Source organism: Corythoichthys intestinalis, chromosome 10, assembly GCF_030265065.1.
Source record: "Corythoichthys intestinalis isolate RoL2023-P3 chromosome 10, ASM3026506v1, whole genome shotgun sequence".
In the NCBI taxonomy this organism is placed as follows: domain Eukaryota; kingdom Metazoa; phylum Chordata; class Actinopteri; order Syngnathiformes; family Syngnathidae; genus Corythoichthys; species Corythoichthys intestinalis.
Genome location: NC_080404.1, coordinates 56,343,557 through 56,357,474, shown reverse-complemented (window position 1 = coordinate 56,357,474; position 13,918 = coordinate 56,343,557). Strand labels below are relative to the sequence as shown.

Sequence of the window (13,918 nt, the reverse complement as noted above, 5' to 3'; positions counted from 1 at the left end):
AAAAAGGCCCGTAAAATCGATTCTTTTTCCGGATGTATTTACTACACACCTCATCCAGTCTTTGCAAGCGCCTGTTGCTAGCGTTAACAGGCGTGCTAACTTGCACGCCTGCCGACGGCAAGGCAGACGACGGCAAGAGACCGGGCACAAACACCTTGCTGACCTATCGGGGACAAAAAAAAAATCAAGAATAAGTACATGTCAACAGGTGGACGAGAAATCCGTTGTCGTCCATACCCGAGTGACGCCGGTGTAAAGAACAAGGCTGCCGCAGGCTTCCAGAACCAACATAGCGCCGATGTTCTGCAGGGGGGAAAAGTTATTTGTAAAGTTGTCCGATAATGACTTTTTAACCGATATTTTCCAGCTCCAAAAATCCGATACTAAGATACGCGGTCGTGGACTTCACATATTATGGCTAATTGCATTGTGATGCACCAATGGATGCTAATAATAATGCTCATATAACAAATCCCAAGCTTCTTAGTTTGGAGACATCTATTAGCATAACTGCCGCACTAAACTGTGACCAGCCCTTGTACAAAGGCAGAAGGCTTCCACATTCATTTAAAGGCAACATGCAAACCTGAAAATGAAAAACCGATACCGTTAAAATGCTTTTAGCGGCCGATATTATCAGCTACCCGATAATATCAGACAACTCTAGCTTTTTTCTTTTTTTTAATCTAACTATCACGTTTGGTATTGAAGTCTCGTATTTTTCGGACTACAAGTCACACCAGAGTATGAGTCGCACCAGCCAAAAAATGCGCAATCAAGAAGAAAAAATTTACTGTATATACAGGTTGTCACCAGGTTACTAACGCGTTCCGTTCCTACACTGGCGACGTAACCCAAACTGCCGCTAAAGTCGGAATTAACCCTTTCTGCACCCCTAAATCTCAATATAACTGGAGGATACACTGCCCTCTGGTGGCAGTGTTGTGTCTGGCTGAACTGTCACCTTGTATGACAGAGGAGCAGACTCGGACGTCTGACATGGATAAAGGATAGCTACGCTCTGGTTTGGCCCACACCAGGCTGTAAGTTGTTTCAGCTAATATGTTTGTGTATGCATTTGTAATTAAGTTTGGAGCTAGAGTTTGTGTAGTTTGTGTTATTATTAATAAAATAAAGTAAAAATATGTACAAAAAGGTACTGTTTATACAACTACCAAAAAAAAAAAAAGCGACGGGAGACAAAATGGCGGACAAGACTCCAGCGTAGTAAGTCGTAATCACGTACGTCGAGTACGTCATAACTCGGGGACTACCTGCATATATGTCGCACCGGAGTTTAAGTCGCATTTTAGAGGACAATTTTATTTGTTTATTTATTTGTAATTTTCTTTTCAGTGCCATTTTGTTCAGCCCTTCTCAGTTGTTTTTAAAAGTTACCACCAATGTTGAAACACAGGCCCTTGAGGTTCAGTGTGAAAATAACATAATATAATAATTAGGGCTGTCAAAATTATCGCGTTAACGCGCGGTAATTAATTTTTTAAATTAATCACGTTAAAATATTTCACGCAATTAACGCGCATGTCCCGCTCAGAAAGTATTCTGCCTTTTGGTAAGTTTTACAGCAAGGCTTTTTTTGCTGTCCAACAGCGAACTCTTGTGGTCGCTTTGCGACATGGTTTATTATTTTCTTGCCAGTTCATAATGGCTGCACGACGTCTCGGGCTGATAATGTTGTGCTTATATGATCCTTGGACAAGACTTGTCCGTAAGTATGGTTGTTGTAAAGAATGTACATATTATGTTAGTAAGCGAAATCTTATATTTTTTGTATGAGATGCTTTTTGTTTATGTTTAGTGAACCTGTATAGCGTGCTAAGCAAACGTTGTTGCCAATGCAATGCTTGTGTACTTTTATTTTGTAGTTTTTCGACGGTCTAAAGAGGACAATGGTTTGAGGCCATTTTATTAATAAATCAGATGAAAAAGGAAGAAGTGTAATTATTAAGGTGTCGTTCACTAGCTGTCTAGCTTTGGAAAAAGTAGACGCTTCGGAGTGAGGACAGCATAGACAGATTTAAATGACAGTAGAGTGAAATGAGTAGATCTTTCATCGCCCCGTGGCAGTTCCTGGGCGTTCTCCTGCCTCCGCCTTCCCCTCTCTTCTCTGGCTGGGCATCCGCCCTGCGCCCCGTCACGGGTCGCTGGCTGGGCGCCGGTGTATCGGCGGGGTGTCGCCTGCACCGGCGGGGGACCCTGCCTTGCCTGGGGCTTGGTGGGCCGCTGGGGGTCCCGTGGCGTGTCGTGCCGGTTGGGGGGCTGCGGCTGTGGCTCGTGGCCCGGGTGGGCGGGTGGGGGTGGGTGTAGGCGTGGGGTTGGTGATGCATCCCCTCCTGCCATCCCTGAAGGCCGGTTGATGGGTGCGCGGGTGGCCCGGGGGACCACCCTGGGTCCCGGGGGGGGGACGATGGCTCCTTTGCTGGGCTGCGGGAGGAGGGATGGGCTGCGCATGGCCCCCCCCCCGCCCTCCCTCCCTCCCCGGGCTGGCTGGGTGGGGGCCGTGGCCCGTCTGCGTGGCTGTCGCGCGCCCGGTGGGGCCTGCGTGCTGCTGGATGTGGTAGGGCATGCTCTGGTTGGGGGTCCCGGTGCCGGGATTGGCGATGCGGCGGCGTAGGGTTGGTCGCCAACGGGCTTACACTCATAAGAGATTCACACGATTACTGGGTTCTAGATCACAGAACTGATTTGTGTACACTCTACCCCTTTCAATCACTTAGCTTATAGACACCCCTGCCCCCATTCTCCTCTTTCACTGGCCAATAGGCCCCCACATGGTGTAAACCGGAAATAACTAACTAGTTTAGATGTTCAATGTATTTCTAGTTGTTGTTTGTGTATGTGTTTCTTTTCCTTCTTCTCTTGTATTTCTTTTCTTCTGTCCCCCCATAATCCCTTCCTGTTCGCTGCTTTGTCATAATAAAAAGGTATTTTGAATGATCACAATGGGAGTATGTCAGACTCTCAATGTGAAACATTAAAACTGTTCAGAATCCGGGCACTTAGACTTCCATTCTCTGTGTCAAACAGCTGAACAGGACAGGTTTAAAAAAATAAAAAATAAAATAAAAAAAATAATAAATAAATGACAGTAGAGTGAAATGCCCACTACAGTCCTTATGTACCGTATGTTGAATGTATATATCCATCTTGTGTTTTATCTTTCCATTCCAACAATTTATTTTACAGAATATATATATAATTTACAGAAAAATATGGCATATTTTATAGATGGTTTGAATTGCGATTAATTGCGATTAATTACGATTAATTAACTTTTAAGCTGTAATTAACTCGATTAAAAATTTTAATCGTTTGACAGCCCTAATAATAATGTGTTCATAATTTACACACAAGTCGCTCCAGACTACAGGTAGTCCCCGAATTACGAACGTGTTCCATTCCAACGCTGGCAACGTAACCTGAATTTCCGCTTAAGTCAGAATTAACCCTTTAAATACTCCTAAGTACCCCACAAATCTCAAAATAACTATCAAAATACATGTACAGGTAGTCCCCAGGTTACGAACGAGTTCCATTACTATCTGGCGACGAAACCCAAAATTTCACATAAATCGGAATTAACCCTTTAAGCACCCCTAAATACCCCCTAAATCTCAAAATAACTGTTTGTTTGAAAGTACTGTATTGTATTGTTTCATGATGGACGATACAATGCCCTCTGGTGGCAGGTGAGGACAGAACACGTCATATTAATGTAGTAAAGTCAAAAATTGTTGAGGTACAAAAAAGTACTGTTTACACAACTAAAAAAAAAAACATTGGAAGCTAAGTCAGAGAGCGAAGCTATGAAATAACATTGTCAGACCTACGTGTGGTTTGCTGATTTTATTCAGCTGCTCATGAAATCAACACTTGCAGAATGAAACAAATAAAAAGGAAATTAAATCAGTTTTTTCTTCAATTTATGTTTATGACTAATAAACATTAACTTGCCCCATGCATTTGACCACAATTGAAAACGCACAAAAAAACAAAAAAAAATGGAGACAAAATGGCGGACGAGATTCCGGCGTCACAAAGTCGAAATTGTGTAAGTTTAGTATGTCGTAACCCGGGGACTACCTGTATAGGTCGCGCCGTACGATGAAAAAAAAACTGACTTATAGTCTGAAAAACTAAAAATGAGCCATTTACCTGTAGAGGCTCGGCATCTTTAGCAGCAATGCTCGTGACAGAGGTGAAAATGAGCTGAGACATATCGTTGCTCTCCATGAATTTCACGCATCTGAGGGACGGCGATAGAAGAGGATATCAGTGTGTTTATAAAAAAAAAAAAAAAGAAAGAACAACAACAACAAATCAATACTTGCTTGTCTGACCTGAGTTGCTGGTGCGACTCAACCAGGAAGCACAGGTAGCGGTTTTCACAGAGGTCGGAGGTCAGGAACACTTTGGCGGCCTGGCTGCTCATCTCTCTGTCCAGGCTGAAAAGCAATCAAATATTAGTTTTAACTAGGGCTGTCAAACGATTAAAATTTTTCATCGAGTTAATCACAGCTTAAAAATTAATTAATCGTAATTAATCGCAATTCAAACCATCTCTAAATTATGCCATATTTTTCTGTAAGTTACTGTTGGAATGGAAAGACACAAGACGGATATATACATTCAACATACTGTACATAAGTACTGTATTTGTAATTTTGTAAAATTTGTAATTATGACAATAAATCAACAAGATGGCATTAACATTAACATTCTGTAAAAGCGATCCATGGATAGAAAGACTTGTAGTTCTTAAAAGATAAATGTTAGTACAAGTTATAGAAATTTTATATTAAAACCCCTCTTAATAAATAAGTTGTTATGTTTTACATGTCGGTTGGCCCTCCTCCTCTAACCCGCGGTCGTCTGTAACTTTTCTGTAGCTGAAGTCTTCCCATACCAGCGATTTCATTTTCTTTGATGGGGGAAAAAACGTTCAGGAGTTTCACCTCCTCCAGCCATCATGTACCACAACTGATTCACTGACACTGAGCAACAACTGGTGGGCGAGGGTTGAGCCTTGCAGCTGCAAGCAGGGGATTTCTCCCTGCATTTTTGGGACATAAAAATATCTAATACTGTAGGGACAGTCAAAGTATGATGAAAACTTTTGCAGCTTTGAAACCGTGACATTTTCAAACCACGGTATACCTTGAAACCGGTAATCTGAACATGTCTTAATTAGGGCTGTCAAACGTTTAAAATTTTTAACCGAGTTAATTACAGCTTAAAAATTAATTAATCGTAATTAATCGCAATTAATCGCAATTCAAACCATATATAAAACATGCCATATTTTTTTTGTAAATTAAATATATATTCTGTAAAATAAATTGTTGGAATGGAAAGATAAGACACAAAATGGATATAGACATTCAACATACGGTACATAAGGACTGTATTTGTTTATTATAACAATAAATCAACAAGATGGCATTTACATTATTAACATTCTGTTAAAGCGATCCATGGATAGAAAGACTTGTAGTTCTTAAAAGATAAATGTTAGTACAAGTTATAGAAATTTTATATTAAAACCCCTCTTAATGTTTTCGTTTTAATAAAATTTGTAAAATTTTCAATCAAAAAATAAACTAGTAGCCCGCCAATGTTGATGTCAATAATTACTTACACAATGCTCATGGGTGCTGAAGCCTATAAAATCAGTCACACCCAAGCGCCAGCAGAGGGCGGCAAAACTCCACAAAACACAATTAACAAGTGGGCATTTCACTCTACTGACATTTAAATCTGTCTGAGCAGGACATGTGCGTTAATTGCGTCAAATATTTTAACGTGATTAATTTAAAAAATTAATTACCGCCCGTTAACGCGATAATTTTGACAGCCCTAGTCTAAATCTGACCATTACATACATTTAGTAGATTAAATTAGCCTAATTTGACTAACAAAAATCCGCTATCTTAAATGTTACGAATGCTAACGTAGTTACAATTCTAAGAGCAAACCGCTCACATGCAACTACACAAACTGCAGCGGTAAACTTCATTACAAACACATACAGAAAACATATTAGCTGAAACAACTTACACCTTATGTCGGGCCAAACCCAATGCTGCCACCAGAGGGCAGTGTACTCGCCATCATTAAAATACAATACCTTTTGTCATTTTGGATATTTGTTTTGTAAGGGTATCTAAAGGATTAATTCCAATTTACGCGGCAATCCAGGTTGCATCACCAGCGTAGGAACGAAACTCGTAACCCGGGGACTACCTGTACTAATCGGTATTCATCCTGAAAAATCCATATCGGCCGCTCGCTAATCAAAACCACTGGGAATAAATGTGAAATAAAATGAACAAATGCCGTTTTCGTGTCAGATTATGTGAGTTGCGCCTTATAGTCTGAACATTACGGTACACCAAATCTGGTTTCCAACCTGTGGCAGGCGGCCGTCTCGCTCCACAGGTGATCTATGCAGAGTTCTGGTATAATCGGTCCCATCACAGTTTCGCTGATGGTGCTGTTGGGCGAGTGCGCTGCGCCGTGGTGTGGGCCCACTGGCGACGACACGTGGAGGGTCGTGTTGAAGCGAGCCCCGCCCGATAAGGATGGCGCAGCCATTCCCGGGGAGTGATCGCGACTGCGCGGAAAAAAGAGCATGCTGACTGTCTTTCTCTCAGACTTTTTACGGATAAAAACACTTACCTGAGATCGGCCATCTTGGATATACCCGGGGAATGGATGCGGGTCGGTCCCACTTGTGAGGACATGGTGATTCGGCTCTGGTGGCTGTGCAGATTGTTGTAGTGAAGAGGAGAGTTGGCAGCGATGGCAGCGCTAAAAACACAAGCAAAGATTGTTCTTCAACGCGTTGGCTTCCGATGACGTCCGATTATTCGCCGACAGCCTCCTAGTTCACATGGATTGGACGTCTGCTTGTGACAAGCTAATTTTAGCTCAATTCACACCAGTGTGTTATCGCGTGCTGATTACACAGTGGTACTACTTCAGCCTCAATTTGGGGCAAGAAGAGGCTATTTTGGACAATTTTGTGCATTTTTTGTCAGCAGTTTGGGGAAGGCCCTTTTCTGGTCAAAGTTGACAAATCTTGGTCCATTAAGGTATTTTTGTATCAGCTTCGTGTGGAAGAAGCCATTAAAGTGACCTCACAAAATGGATGAAGTCTAAAAATACATGGGAAATTTAGCAACTTTTCCTAGCAGAATAAACAATTGTATAGCAAGGAGCTGTCTAAAAATTTAAAAGATATTTTTAGACTATAAACTGTTACCTATTTATTTCCCTTTGAAGCATGCGGCTTTAAATGAACAAGCTAAATTGCAGACTTTTTTTCTTGCTAACATCGTGCTTCTTTATTTCCTTCATTCATTGTAGGGCTGCAGCTATCGAATATTTTAGTAATCCAGTAATCGACTGAAAATTCTATCGATTAATCGAGTAATCGGATAAAACATATGTTTTTAGGTGAAGAGCAATTATTAATATACATGAGAAAACAAGACATTTCATCTAATATTGAACCATTTTCAGTCAATCAATGTCTTTATTTTCGATGTACATTGTTGAAAACAGCCAACAATTACATCTCAGATGTAACTAGAATTTAAAAAAAAAAAAGACAAATTCACTGCTTTCACTCAAAAAACTTTTAGATCTTACTAATATTAATATATATATATATATATATATATATATATATATATATATATATATATATATATTAGGGCTGTCAAACGATTAAAATTTTTAATCGAGTTAATTACAGCTTAAAAATTAATTAATCGTAATTAATCGCAATTCAAACCATCTATAAAATATGCCATATTTTTCTGTAAATTATATATATATTCTGTAAAATAAATTGTTGGAATGGAAAGATAAGACGCAAGATGGATATATACAACATACGTTACATAAGGACTGTAGTGGGCATTTCACTCTACTGTCATTTAAATCTGTCTGCTGTCCTCACTCTGAAGCGTATTTTCCAAAGCTAGACAGCTAGTGAATGACGCCTTAATAATCAGATTTCTTCCTTTTTCATCTGATTTGTTAATAAAATGGCCTCAAACCATTGTCCTCTTTAGACCGTCGTAAAACTACAAAAAAAAAAAGTACACAAGCATTGCATTAGCAACAACGTCAGCTTAGCACGCTATACAGATTAACTAAACATAAACAAAAAGCGTCTCATACAAAAAATATAACATTTCGCTTACTAACATAATATGTACATTCTTTACAACAACCATACTTACGGACAAATCTTGTCCAAGGATCATATAAGCACAACATTATCAGCCCGAGACGTCATGCAGCCATAATGAACTGGAAAGAAAACAATAAACCATGTCGCAAAGCGACCACAAGAGTTCGCTGTTGGACAGCACAAAAAGCCTTGCTGTAAAACTTACCAAAAGGCAGAATACTTTCTGAGCGGGACATGTGCATTAATTGCGTCAAATATTTTAACGTGATTAATTTAAAAAATGAATTACCGCGCGTTAACGCGATAATTTTGACAGCCCTAATATATATATATATATATATATATATATATATATATATTTCTTACCTAAAAATGCCATTACGCTTGATAACACACATCACTTAAAAGTTAGGGTTTTTTCCCACGTGTTTCAATTGAATTTCTATTTGTGTCGAGCCATTTTATTAGTCTAACTGTAAGTCCTGATAGGATTTTGAGTTTTTGCAGTGTTCAAAATAAATGTATGATACAGGCTATATTGGAGCACATTAGGGACCAGTGCTACTTGGTGTTTTATCCAGCAATGACTACTGAGCTAAAATTGATAGTTAGCATTATTAAGTTTTTATTTTACACCCTCATCACTCCACAACATTATGTTTTGTTAAAGCCTGTATGTAAGACACGTTAGCCAAGCATCGACAGTGGTCATAATTAATAGGAACCTAGCCCTCCGCAGGGCTAACGTTACGTGAGCTAGTGACAGTAACGTTAATCTTATTTATTAGCGCTTAGCACTCTTTATTAGCGCTTAGCGCTCTACTGCTTTAAGATGGCGGCTGTTTACTAACGCCTCTGACTCTGTCATTTCGCATCTAGTTCAACATACATGTGATCTCTATGAGACGCATCAGACGCTACCTGCTTCCACCGTAGCATCATGCGGGCTAGATTTTACCAACGTCAGCGTTGTTTGTAGCGCTGTCGGCTGCAGTGTTGTTTTTTTTTGTTTTTTTTTGTGCTTCTTCCTCTACGCACGTGACATCAGCGCGTTGTCCCGCATTAAAGGTAGTCCGAGCAAAACGGGATGCTTAGAGCTGTCAAAATAAACGATTACTCGAAGTAAATAAAATTACTCGGATCAGTTTTTAAACTATAGTTACTCGAGTTGCTCGAGTATTCGTTTCAGCTCTAATTCATTGTGTTTAGCGGTCAGCGATTCAGAGTCGTTATACAACCCCCTAGCAAAAAGTATGGAATCATCAGTCTTGGAAATCTCACTGGAACAGCACCAAACAAAAGTTCCAGCATCATCACCTTGTCCAATGCAGATTCTTGACACTTGACAAGGTGACGATGCTGGAACTTTTGTTTGGTGCCATTCCAGTGATGACTGCCTGAAGAAAACATCAAAATTCCCCCAGTCCTTGATGATATGGGGCTGCATGTCAAGCAAAGGCACTGAGGAAATGGCTGTGGTTAAATCTTCAATAAATGCACACATTTACATTGAAATTTTAGACAGCTTTCTTATCCCTTCAATTGAAAATATGTTTGTCATTTTCCAAGATGACAATGCATCATGCCACAGAGCTAAAACTGTTAAAGCATTCCTTGGAGAAAGACTCATCCAGTCAATGTCATGGTCTGCAAATAGCCCAGATCTCAACCCTATTCAAAATCTGTGGTGGAAGTTGGAAAAAAAAAATGGTCCACAACAAGGCTCTGACCTGCGAGGTTGATCTGGCAACTGCAATCAAAAAGAGTTGGCACCAAATTGATGACGAATACTCTTCAAGTCCATGCCTCAGAGACTATAATCTGTCATAAAAGCCAGAGGTGGTGCTACCAAATACTACAGGTGTGTTTTGATTGTTATTTCTTTGTTTGTTTCTCATGATTCCATATTTTTTCCTCAGAATGGAGTGATTCCATATATATTTCCCTGAACTTGCTCTATATAAGTAACATTTACTGACCTATACAAATTTTTTTTATTCATTTCTTTTAGTGTCTCTGAATGCTAAATGGTTGCACTTTTTAACTCGTTCATTACTTTTTCAAGCTTTTTATCTGAGTTTGTTCTACATATAAAATGTCTGAGTGAGTGCTCGTCCGAGACTGGTGATTCCATACTTTTTGCTAGGAGTTGTATATAATTGCATTGTCAAAGCTGCTATGCTAAGCATCCATCTGGCTAGCTGAGTTTGTTAGTCACAGGGTTAGGGTTAGGGTCATACACGGTGTACTACAACCAAACCTTTAAAGCTTCATTCACGATACCTTGCTCCAACACTGGAATTGAACCTGGATGCCTTGCTGCTGCACGGGGACTCCAGGTGGGAGGAGTTGCGCAGGTGCGACATAAGGACCCCCGTTGCCAGGGAGCCCAGCGGTTCTCCGAAGGGCTTGCTCGGACAACCGAGCACGCTACAGCGCTCCTGTCGAGGGTTAAATGAGGTCGGGTTGGTCAAAAGTATCCAAAAATGAGCCCATTTTAAGAAGAATTTTAGTATCAGCAACGGTAGTACTCGTACTGCTAGCATCTGACATTCCGCTGCGAATATTCCAATTGTAAGACTCATAAAGGTCATCTTATACCTCGTGCGTGACCTTGCGCAGGCACCACACCGAGTGCGTTCCCTGGTCACTGTTGTAAGAGACCAAGATGGAGGGTCGACAGCACGTGAAGATGATCTTAGTGCTGGTGTCGGAGATGTACTCCACGTGAGAGCTGTCACCTGCAAGGCAAGCAATAGATGACAAAAACCCAACACGGTTTGAGAGTCCACTCGTGAGTTTTACCTGTGGTTTTGCGCACCAATGGCGCCACCTCATCTATTGGATGCAGCATGCTGAAGACGGTGGGAAGACATTCGCTGTGGAGGAACAAAAGATTCGGGATTAGGAGGAATCAAGATGAAATAAACAGTAAACTAGAAAATGCAACTCCTGGCGCCTTTCAGGTTCACTTACTGTAGAAATTACGTCACTTCCTGTACATTTTAATAATAACAACACAATTTCTTTCTAGAGCGTTTTTTAAAACACACAAGCAATGAATGAAGCATTCCAGGGTCACTTCCTGTTGATTTAGGGGAATTTCCGGTTCACTTTGTAAACATATTGGGTCACAATTTTGTGGGCATTTGGGGTCACTTCCTGTTAATCAGGCATGAAAATGGGTCAGGGGTTTAAAAGGTGAGAAGGGTGTGGAGGAAATATGTTCCGGTAGAGCAGTCCCGAACGACTAATTTTCTCCCGATTAGTCAGCTGACTATTTTTACGATTAGTCGACTAATAAATTTTTTTTTTTTTTAATTTTTTTTTTTTTTTACTAATCCCGCAATTAAATTTTTGTTGATGTTTATTAATTCACAAAAACATTTTGGAACACTTAAATTCTTTAATAAAGTACAAATAAACATGTAAATAACAATAATTAATCACACATAAACAATGAGGTCAAATGTTGATAGCATTTACAAGTGCAAAAGAATGGAATTTAAACAGTTTCAGAACACTGACTTCGCCTTTCGAACATTATTCAAAACAATTCTTAAAAAACATCTAGCATTTTTATTATTAGTATTAAAATGAATGAATGAATAATAATTATAAAATTCGTTGCCAATCATATTTTTCAAAAACTATTTCATTTTAAAGCTATTCTTAGAGAAGAATCTGAATTCTTCAGTATTATAGTATTTACATATTATAGTATTAATAAATAAATGTTCACCGGAAGTACATTCGCTAAACCGCTAACAGCTTCACACTGCGCATAAAACACTTTTCGTCATTGCGTGGTGTCGCCCATAGATTTTTTTTCTTTTCATTTTTCGTTTACAAATGCTGTTAACCAGCGATTTTTAAACTTTTGAAGTGTCACCTTTTAACTGCAAGTTTGCATTTTGGAGAAGACTGCCAATGTTTTATCGCAGGCTAAAGTAGGTTGTCTTTTTTTCTATCATTAGTCTCAATGTAGCAAGCTAACGTTTACAGTAGGGCTGCAGCTATCGAATATTTTAGTAATCGACTGAAAATTCTATCGATTAATCGAGTAATCGGATAAAACAAATATATTTTTAGGTGAAGAACAATTATAAATATACTTGAGAAAACAAGACATTTCATCTCATCTTGAACCATTTTCAGTCAATCAATGTCTTTATTTTCGATGTATATTGTTAAAAACAGCCAAGAATTGCATCTCACATGTAACTAGAATTTTTAAAAAAGAAAGAATAATTCACTGCTTTCACTCAAAAAACCTTTAGATCTTATTTAAAATATATACCTAAAAATGCAATTACGCTTGATAACACACATTACTTAAAAGTTAGGATTTTTTCCCACGTGTTTCAATTGAATTTTTATTTGTGTAAAGCCATTTTTTTTTTTTTTTTAAACTCTTTATTTTGTTATTTTTATATATATATATGAACAACAGGAACAAAGACAGTACAAACTAACATATATATATGAACAACAGGAACAAAGACAGTACAAACTAACATAAAATTACAAAATAAAATAGTACAAGGGCGGCATATAAATTCTCATTTAGTTGAGTGAGCATTGTCTTTGTCTTTGAATAATGTCCATTTTCTCCAGTTTTGCGTAAAGTCACCTGCTTTGATTCGCAGATGAAAGGTCATTTTCTCCATCACGTAGATCTCCTCCATAATGTCCATCCAGTGTCCTGTTTGTGGAGCATCACTTTTTAACCAGTTTCTTGTAATGGCCTTCTTATAGGCGACAATCATTATTTTGAAGAGGTACCTATCTTCTTTCATAACAACTCCTTCTGGGATCAATCCCAGATACAGAACCCGTGGGTCCCTGGGAACCTTATAATTTAAGATGTCCTCCAAAAGTCCAATACTATCATCCCAGAAAGATTGTAGTTTGGCACATGACCAGAAAATATGACTGTGATTGGCGTTATAGCTTCCACATTGTCTCCAACATTTTTGTTGTAGTCCAGTCTGTTTGCTTTTAATTTGAGGCGTGATAAAGAAACGTGTCAGATTTTTCCAGCCAAACTCCTGCCAGCGTTTGGAGCTTGTAGAGCTGTGTTGTGTTTTGCATAATAGACTCCAATCACACTCTGAAATTTTGGTCTGCAATTCACCTTCCCATTTAGATTTTATATACAGTGAAGTGTTGCCATTACATTTCTGTAGGCATGTGTATAGTTTAGAGACAGCTTTGGAAGGCATTTCCTTATAGGCATCCGTCATCATTTTAACCAGCACATTGCTCTCTGATGATATAACAGTTTTCACTTGTGTATCAAAAAAGTGTCTGAGTTGTAAGAAACGAAACAAGTCTTTGTTTTCTAGTTCAAATTCGTTTTTAACCTTTTCAAATGATTTAAAAATGTTACCTTCTGTCAGTGTGCATATGGCTGTGATACCTCTATCTGTCCATGTTGTAAAGGTTTTGTCAGTTTGTCCTGGTCTGAAAAGAGTTGTCTGTGAGGGCCATAGCAATAACCTGCAGTCCCCTTCAAGTTTATATTTTCTAACTATGTCCGTCCAAGTTTTTAGTGTTTCAGAAAGAGTGAAGTTGTCGTCCTCCTGGTGTCTGTAGTGTTTTCCTCCTAACCTGGTCTGAGGTAAACTTTTGTTCTGGGTGAGTTCTATATTTTTCCATTTAGCATAATATTCTGGAGAACACCAACATACC

The 13,918-nt window shown here is 39.1% G+C and overlaps 1 protein-coding gene across 1 annotated transcript in view; it reads right to left on the bottom strand.

Moving 5' to 3' along the window:
- anapc1 (anaphase promoting complex subunit 1) overlaps positions 1-13,918 on the bottom strand; it is a 93,227-nt gene that overhangs the window by 67,464 nt on the left and 11,845 nt on the right. Inside the window, exons 7-15 of the mRNA XM_057848783.1 lie at positions 11,030-11,103; positions 10,826-10,965; positions 10,508-10,665; positions 6,700-6,831; positions 6,431-6,634; positions 4,362-4,466; positions 4,177-4,267; positions 238-303; positions 50-163 (exon numbers count right to left, since the gene is read on the bottom strand). Coding sequence (XP_057704766.1) covers positions 50-163; positions 238-303; positions 4,177-4,267; positions 4,362-4,466; positions 6,431-6,634; positions 6,700-6,831; positions 10,508-10,665; positions 10,826-10,965; positions 11,030-11,103 — 1,084 coding nt within the window. The remainder of the gene's footprint in view (positions 1-49; positions 164-237; positions 304-4,176; positions 4,268-4,361; positions 4,467-6,430; positions 6,635-6,699; positions 6,832-10,507; positions 10,666-10,825; positions 10,966-11,029; positions 11,104-13,918) is intronic.